The 9541-nt window shown below is 38.6% G+C and overlaps 1 protein-coding gene across 1 annotated transcript; it reads right to left on the minus strand.

Annotated features, from left to right (window-relative positions):
- Positions 1-27: 27 nt before the first annotated feature.
- On the minus strand, positions 28-7342 carry pgr (progesterone receptor). The gene is made up of 8 exons (XM_079466151.1): positions 6431-7342; positions 5962-6071; positions 5453-5569; positions 4797-5102; positions 4364-4508; positions 3160-3290; positions 1373-1530; positions 28-947 (listed from the first exon to the last, which is right to left on the minus strand). Exons 1-8 carry the CDS (start codon positions 7213-7215, stop codon positions 795-797), a joined length of 1905 nt encoding a protein of 634 aa, XP_079322277.1. The 5' UTR covers positions 7216-7342; the 3' UTR covers positions 28-794.
- Positions 7343-9541: the final 2199 nt, after the last annotated feature.

Below are 9541 nucleotides of genomic sequence, written 5' to 3' on the forward strand. Positions count from 1 at the left end.
CTTACACACACACTTAGAGGTTTATTTGATTTCCATTACTTTATTCAACACATATTGGCCATATAAGCGTATGGGTTACACTGTCACGATAGGAATCTGTTGATCATTGACATTTATTTGGAAGGAAAATATTTTGAAATATCCACGTATCAAAGGGATGTTTGACAATATGTGCATTTAAAAATTAAGCATGAAACGTCTGTGGACCAGCTTCACATTTAAAATTGAAAAGGTCATTTAAAAGCCACATTCGTACTCGTTTTTTTACATTATAAGAAGAAAACCTTTGTCAAGATACGCCAGTGTCTGTTTACTCAACTATTATTATAAAAATATGATGATATAAGGATTTTAGTTTGGAGGATAAAATCTGACATCGAAAAGAATTTACCATTTATGACAGATGTGAATTTGTTTTTTGACACCATTACACATAACCACTGCATACAAATTAAAATTAAATAGACGTGTGTGTAATTTCAACTCAAAAGTCCTTGCGACAACTAGCCCAGGTCTATAAAACATGATTATGATTAATAAATAATTTCTCCTCTCATTGTCATTGAAAATTATCTTGTTTGAGATGCAAAATTTCAAAATAACAATTTTTAACAAACAACTTTTTGTCTGGAATTATAATAAATATACATTTATAACTAGGCATCCAGGGATAATAAAAATTCAAACTGAGAGCCGCCTCATAAGTGTGAATAAGGATTAAAACAATAAACCAAAGGTTGCCAGCATACACATAAAACTTTATAAATGAAAGAATCAGTCCGGATCTCATGACTTCACTTGTGAAACAGGAGAGGTCTGACCATGCCGGCCAGAACCTTTGGCAGCTGTGATGAGATGACCTCTGACATCATCTCTGGAAACTCCACCTTCATGGCGTCTGCCTGGATGTATGTGCTCAGACAGTAGAGATTGACCTTCTTCACAATCTACAAACGGATAAAGATGAGTCAACGTCAGAGTTTAACTTTGAAAAGTTGAGTTGCATATTAAACAAGCATAGGAGAAATGATTTATCATTCAATAACATTTTAATCAAACAAAACCAAAATAAGAAACAAGAAAATATTTTTAACTCTTTATCTTAACCTAAAATGGAACACTAAGCCCTTTAAGATAACAGCCAGTGAACCGTGAACTCTTGAGCCCTCAGCCTGAACAACTGATGCCCGTGTCAACTAACTGTGCCCACACTGCTGCACTGAAGTGTTAGACGCCCCTTTACCAGGAATCTGAATGTTAATGTTTTCTTTTATTCCAATTTATCTAAGATGATGACATTGAGAGATTTTAAGGTTTGGCTGAAGCATCCAAACTCTGAGACCACTGTATATTCATTTATTGTGCTGTGTACCTCATGCATCGAGTCCATGAGTTTGGTCAGGTGGTAAAACCTCTGAGAACTGGCCACCACTCCTTTCTCTCTGAGCTGGATGACTTTTGTCAGCTCACAGATGTAGTTTTGTCTCATCTCATCGAACTGCGACTGGCTCTTCAAGCCTTCCAGAGGAACTGAGAAACACAATGGAGAAATTTGGAGAAGTTACTTTTACTAACGTGAAGAAATGCAACCTTTGTGTAAAGTATTACCATTAACATCAAATCTATAGTTTTTGCTTTAAAGCAACACTTTGTAGTTTTTCATATGTTCTAAAAGATTTCAGAGGTACAACAACTCCTAACTAGATGAATTCAACTGAGGAACATGCATAGAGGCTACAAGCACACTCGGTAAGTTCTGTGTTCGGGTCGGTTCTGGTACACTGGTAACAGACAACTGCGCTTGTCAACCCCACGGGGGAGCAATGAGCAAAACGTCAATAGTGTTGCTTTAAGTAAAAGAAAAAGTTCCATATGCTTCCACGCTTCAGTCTTACTCATTTTATTTTTATAACCATTTAGTCAATATACTTATGTGTAAACTTAAATATATTTCTGAGAAGTACATAACAGGCAGACTGATGGTATACAGTACATATTTTTGGTTTCAGTAGTATACTATAAGCACACTTTATCTTTGGCATTTTAGCTTGGAATGCAAAACAAACTCAGTTTGGAATCTTAAAGGAGCAGTTTTCAAGGTCTTGCAGCCCAATTGTTGAACGCTTATCTCCTTTTCCCCTGTGAAATGACCAGTGTGCTAAATGTAGCAGTAGGGGTAGGGGTGACCCCGAATCGTTGAATCTTCGCAGAGGTGTTATGCAATGGGGATCAAGCTATTTTGGTTATATGCACTGGACAGCAAAAATATTATTTATGATGTAAAGAAATTGGACATTTTAAGGGTTGGGTACCGAAAGCCCTGGCGCATCTGAGCGCGAGGTCTGGCTATGACCCAGGGCAGGGTCGTGTGTGTCTGCGTCTTCTTAATGTTTGGGCATATGAATATGAATTAACACATGGTCTGTAAATGCACGTAGTCCGTTCCTTAGACTGAACTTTGAGGTGCATGATCAAAATACTAAACAAAGTAAAATAACCAAAATCACCGCAGACTTTTGGAACTTGCCTTCTCTGCACTGAAAGCAAGCATGCATGTCAGGAGGACAGAGAAAGAGTGTGCAGGAAAAAAAGATGAAAGGGACCTTTTGACTGTTCAGATGGTAATATGCTTTATTGCATTCCTCCTTTACATGGTATATAAAGTAACTTTATTGATAGTTCATTGGTATTCCCGTTTGTAAAAAATAATTCATTATTATCGAGTAGATTTAAAAATGGTTTTGAGGCGAGATCTGGTCTAGCATTGTTACGTGATGTTTAAGGAAAATGTCCATTAATTTTACTGTTTGTGGCTTGTGATTTAAACATTATGTCCCCTGCATTTCAGACATTTTGGCTAAACACATTTATTTTGCACATTGTGACATTTTTGGTGCATCAATGTTGCGCTGCACTTTACACTGTACCCTTAACCACCTTAAGTCGTCCCCACATGCAAGCACGCACACACATGTCTGATTCAACTATCAGTAGACTATAGGCAAGACGCGACGATTCTGATTCGACTATGTAAATAATTAGTCGGGGACACCCCCAGTGTAGAGTATGTTATAATGTTTTTGCAGAACACTATCTGACCTGTAGGGTGCTGGTCAGTGAGAACTATGTGTGACAGAACACAAACAGATATTTTGTTACCAGTATTGAGAAGCATCAAGGCCTTCATGCACAGAAACTCCTCTTTGGTCACTTGCAGGTTGGCAAATTCTTGTGGAATTAACTTCATTGCCAAGCACAAGTCGTAGATCGGAGATCTTCTCAGCTGATCGCTAATATGAAGAAAATATTATTAGCATATTCAATAAACAGTAGAAGTAGTTGTGTTTACAGTGTTATTTACAAAATAGACATTTTTACATTTATGCAGACACTTTTATCCAAAGCGACTTACATTGCATAGATGTACATTTGTTCCTAAGTATGTGCAATCCCCTGGGATCGAACTCACGACCTTGGCGTTGTTAGCACCACGCTCTTAACACTGAGCTACAGGAAAGCTTAGAGCTTGAAATAAAAAAAAATAACAGTGCGGGTTTGTTACCTTCATAAAATGTTGCTTGTCCGAATTTAGGAGGTCAAGACTATTTGTCTTAGTCAGAAGGTCAGGTTAATGTTAAATGCGCCTTTTTAGTTTATGTCTATTTCATAGATGGTTTCAGCAGCAACAAAATAAACAAACACTATGTGGCCCAAACGTAACTTCCGGTTACGTTGTTGAGAAGTTTTCATTTAATTTTAATACATTCAATATGCAAAAAAAATTGCAATCCTATTAGAACCATTTGTAAGATTTATGGATGTAGAAAGTAATGTTTTGTCAATCAGTAAATATTACATGAAAAATAAAAATGTATTGAATAGTATTAGCTAAAGTGTCTAATTGTTTGTATTATTCTATATTTATTTAAGTATTTACTGTTTATTTTTATATTTAATAGATAGTAAACTCTGTATCATAGTATAAGGCCGTTTATAGGTTGTTTTTCCCATGACAAATGTAAATACTGTGACTCTATGATGCTCTGTCTGTTTGAGCATCTGGAGCATCAGCCAATGGTATGAGTCTGGGACGGGACCATCTGACCAAAAGCAGATGAGGGAGGAGTAGAAAATCTGTTGACTGTAAAACAGTCATTATTTATCGCTCAGATTTATTGACCAGACTTGCTAGTTCGGCAGCAAATAATGGTTCACAAACTTCACATTACTGCCGCGCTTAAAAACCCTAAAATAACCACCTCGTGGAAAACAGCATCAAAAATCATCAAAAATATATGGTTTAAAGCATTCAGATTTAAACTATTAAAACTAGTACAGACTGTTTTTTGATCACGTTACTCACTGACTTAAGATGAGATCCGGAGCAAAGTAGAGATAATCTGTTGTGACATTCTCAAACGTCCTCCAACCCAGTGAAAACAGCATTAAACTCATCCAGGAATACTGAATTAACGTCATCTGGTCGTTGATGTGCAAACTGCGAAAACCTGTGAAACAAGCAAGCAAGAAAAGTGTGCATGAGTTAAACATAATTCAATATAATTATTTGTGAAGTAATTCTATTTTTCATTATAAACTATAACAGTATATGCTATGACAGAGCACTCCATACCCCACTAGCTCAATTGTCACGTTGCGCTTATGGTTTAATCTTACAGTTCTTCGCCTTAAGAACGCTTTATGTATCTCTACATTACTCAATCTGGTCCATTACAGTATGAATACTAGTCGCAGTAAGGCTCAAAACTTTGTTTGGGTGATTCAAACAGTGTTACCTGGAAGAGACTTGGACCACCTGACGATCCAGAGAAGCTGCCGCTCGCAAAGTCTGTTGAGACTGTTGAGAAGAAGGTTGGGAACTTCCGGTTGTGAGCTGTCATAGCCGGAGTAGACCACCTGCGGCTCGATGCTCTCCAGAATACTTATCATCTGTGGAGACAGCTGAAGCTCACGGATGGCCGACATACACGACAGAGAGGACATGCTCTGAACATCAGCCATAAGGGACAGAGGACTATGGAACATCAGAGATGGACTCAAACCCATGACCTTCAAACCCCCGAACCGCTTCATTTTACGGCCTGAAACACACAACGTGCTTTGATGAGCATAACAAAGGAGAAAGGTTCCAGCAGTTCATAATATACATTTTCTGACTGGATTATCTTGTCGAGCTTGCTGAACTTGAACACTATCTTTCATTAAAAAAACATATTTTTATTATAATTTAATATATTTAATAATAAAATACATTCAAATTATATATTTATTAAAATAATTTTTGTATAAATTGTCTGCATTTCAAAAAAGAGTTTGCAATGTGATACAAAAAAAGTAATACCAATTAACCAATCAAAATTAAATGTAACTGTATACATGTTTTATACTATTCAGATTTACTGAAAGTTGAGAATGATGCATTGAAATTCACCTCCGAGCATCATCCCTGCCTGGTAGCACTTTCTAAGACGACACGCAGGGCAATTTTTCCGTCTGATTTTATCAATAGTGCAGTCGTTCCTTCCAGCACACAGGTAGTTATGGTGACCTATGCAAAAGAAAAACTGTTTAAACGCCAAGACATGCGGCTGATGACAAATGAATGATGACAAATCCACACAAAGGACTTCAGTTTCATTTTTAAGAAACATCCGAGGGAGGGAGGTAACAGAGCAAGAGTGAATGGGTTTGAAGGCTGACAGGGCAGAATGACATGGCCATGGTCAGACACAGTGACTGTTACATCTGTCCTCAAAGATAAGCAAAATAACAAGGTAGAGGAGGAACATCTTGATCACTGCTCCGAATGAAAGTTACAATCTTCTGGGACACTGTCTGCAGCTTGGCCCGTGCACACGGAAGCATGATAGAAAACTTGCTACATGTGTGTGAAACAATTGTTAGCTGCATTCTGACAATAATAAAATATTTTGTTCTCACCCTCAACGGCTCTCTTGAAAAACACCTTGCAGCTTCCACAGGTCAGAACTCCATAGTGACAGCCCGACGCTTCATCTCCACATATAACACACAGTCTTTGAGTTGGAACCCTGCATGTGAGCAAGAAAATGGATGGTTCTGTATAACCAACAGAAGTAAACACCCGAAATGACACAAAGTCCTAAAAAACAAATCTGACGTCAGATTTGCTCAGCAAATCTGGATGCTGGTGTGCAATGTTCCAATGTTTAAATTCAACTTTTAGAAAAGAAATTGTATGGGAGATAAGCATTCGGGTGCTCAGCCCATGCTCCAAATGGATCCCAGGGATTTTATTAAGACATTGATTTGAGTAAATTATGGAACCATTTGGGTTTACGGTATAAGAAATAAATACAAAGCGTGTATGAGCAAATTCAATTTAAAGTATAAAATAAACAGAGCAACATTTTGAAAAACTCATTCTTACCCCGGGAATACACCGTAGCCTATCTGTGTGCGCTGGATAAAGCTTTCTGGTGAGGAGTAGCCACCATGCTCTTCATTCATATTAGTGGACTGATACCAGAACTGAGAGTCAGCAGGCGATTGCTGGACCATCCATTTGGAGATGTCAGTTTTGGCCATTATTGGAGATGCGCTAGTACCATTGAAATTCACCAGACCCCCACCGAGGGATGGTGATGCTCTCCTCTGAGGTGGCAAAAGCAGTGCGTTAGACTGACTCGCGTCCAGCTGATAGTTGGAAGAACTGTCCACAGCCTGTTGCGCACCTTGAGATGACAGCAAAGTCGACGAGTCTTCAATGTACCCGCACGGCTGTTTGTTATCGAGGTCACAGCAGCCATCCAGATCGCTGATGTTTATCCCGAGGTCGAAGTCAGTGCTGGGGTGCTCCATAATCAGAGATTGCTTCTGCTCATCTTTGATAAACGCACCCATCCCAGATGAGCTCTCCGGAGCAAATGTATCTTTGCTTGATATTACACTCCACTCTCCGGGTTCGACTTTCAGAAATTCTTCCATGTGATCAGTATACGGTTTGGTATCGAGAGGCACATCAAGGACAGAAAGCTCAGCCACGGTGTTGCCGCTTGATCCAGGAGCGTTGCTGCGTAAAGACCCCGGCTCTCCAAAATTACGCACGGAGACCTTACCGTGCCTCAAGATCTCGTCCGTGTATTTTTCCATTAACTCACTTACCCCCGTCATAATCTCTGTGGAATCGGCAAGGGAAGTGTTTACAGTATCCATGTTAATGTTTGTTTTCGAGTTTCAGTCCGAGTAAGGCGCAGTAATGGTCGACGTGATGCGTCCTCGCTGTTCAGTTGGAGGTTGTGATGTGTTGAGTATGAAAGCGTGTCTAAGTATTCCTCCTTGTGGTGAGAGGCTGTACAAAATGGTGACTGTGGCTTATCCTTCAATCCACAATCACTCAAAATATAAACGTCTTAATTAAAAAAAGTGTGCATTTTAGTAGACCTAATATTTTGAGATTTTCAAGGATATTAAATTTGTATGGCTATTTTAGGATGGCTATTTCTAAGGTCTCAAAGTGCCGTTGAACTGATGATATTCGTTCGTGTCAACTTTTATATATAATAGTCGATGTTAGATTTAAAAAAACAAGTCGTTATCCAAGCAGTACTTGACACAAAGAAAATAAATCACCTTTTGACTAAAAGTCAATGCAATAAATCAAAACGAGTCTACTAACGTGGTGGGCATCCAGCTGAAGCGCATCAATATCGTCATAAAGAACCATTGGTCATGAATGTTGTTGTAAAATAAAAAGATTAAATATCATCCAACATTCCCAGATATTCCTCGAAGGTCCACGGGACGTGTGTAGCACACATAGGATGGGGAAACGTGTCCTTCTTATTTATCAGCACAGAGGTTACACATGGTGTGGGTTTGAACATTTCTGTTTCAGTTCCATAATTTTTATGATTATTTCAATCTGAACTTTCTGTGACCTTTGTGCCAGTGAGATTTTAAATAAGAATATGGGCTGGTTTTACATTCATTGTTGTCTGAGCTCACTCATTAATGTGAACATCATGTACTCCTGTGCTCAGTTCCAGAAGAGCAGTTAAGAGGTCTCTTTGCCCTTTGAAGTCCATTTTTATCACACTAAAGCATAATTTCCCACCCATTTTCCCACAATAAAGCATTAGTTTTTTCCCATTAGGTTTTGCATAATTTGAAACCAACTATAGTGTAAATTAGGAACCAAACATAAATAACATTTATATTTGTAATCTTTGACTAATAGAAACAATGTCCTGTGTCATCCTGTTGTTTGATTTACGGGAGGAAAACATTAACATGAAGTTGTTGAAGTCTGTGTTAAGTGATCATTTTATCTTAATCGTGAAAACTGCAAACACTTTAACAACATAAAGAATACGAATTAATGGGCTTTTATCGATGACATAATGTCACTTTCATATGTGGGTAAACTGATATTTCATTTGTCACTGTTAGCCTTGGCAGCGTGATATCACCCACGTCACATGAACACCAAAATCGCTGCCACTGTATGACCCTATAATAAAATCCTTACGAGTCTTAATAAAGGCCGCCCAAAGGAGACTGAAATCTAATTCAAAGCCCTTTTTCGTACACTTCTATTGGTTTCATCTTCTGAGTGGGTCAACGTGACCGTCCTCCTCCTGCTACTATTTCTGGTAACCTTGACAACTATAATTCAATAAGATAAGATCTTTATGATCCCTGACGAAACTTAAAAGCAGCCTATATCAGGATAAACATCTGGGTGCGTTTTTAAGAGTTCATGCTAAAATGATGTGACTGCGCAGCTCACTGCCCATTATTCTGCATTCTCCTTATTTCCTGGCTGCTTAAAGTCTTTTATGCAGTATTTGATATTGAAAAGTTTGATAAGAATTGTAATAACACAATAAACCCTTTCTGGGTAATAGTACAAAGCCCTCCCACCTTAAAGGTTGAATCACCCGGTTTTGGTTTATTTTGGAATACCGATCCTCTGACAGAACATAAATAATCTACACAATGATATGAGAACCGTGTCCATCATTGGATGTTCTGTTATACAACATGTAATCACAGGTAATGTTTTGGATGATGATGTATTTCTCAGCTCTCAGGGTGACGCGTGTCGCCAAGCAGGCTGCTGTCGAGGTCAGGACTGATAAAAGCTCTTCACCTCCTCTCTCCACTGATTCTGAGCCGTTTCCAGTCCAGAGTAATAGCGCTGGATGAATTGAATCTGTACGGGGGCCGAGCTCAGCACACCGGTGCCAGGTGGGAAAACAAGGTGTTAGACCCTTGAGAGGTCAGGTTGAACTAAAAGACAAACAGCCCTGCCTGTTACTGCGAGACGTCATGAATCAAAACTAAACCACATTTAGTTTCCCCACAGCACCCGGGTTTGAAATAATCACTGAAAAGCATCTATTAAAGAAATCTATGGCCTGAACGTTTGAAATAACATTTTCGTGCTTCATGTGTGTCATGCTGGTGTTTTTTTCACAAGTAACTTGGTTTTAACGATCAAATGAATTCAAATAGCTTCTGTAAATGACTTTTCTCC

This window comes from Barbatula barbatula (genome assembly GCF_947034865.1).
Source record: "Barbatula barbatula genome assembly, chromosome: 10".
Taxonomy (NCBI): Eukaryota; Metazoa; Chordata; class Actinopteri; order Cypriniformes; family Nemacheilidae; genus Barbatula; species Barbatula barbatula.

Coding starts and splice junctions, on each gene's coding strand:
- pgr (XM_079466151.1), bottom strand. CDS start 7,215: ATGGATACTGTAAACACTTCCCTTGCCGATTCCACAGAGATTATGACG. Junction 6,072..6,430: donor GGCTACGGTGTATTCCCGGG/GTAAGAATGAGT, acceptor GCTCACATGCAG/GGTTCCAACTCAAAGACTGT. Junction 948..1,372: donor TCATGGACTCGATGCATGAG/GTACACAGCACA, acceptor ATCCGTTTGTAG/ATTGTGAAGAAGGTCAATCT.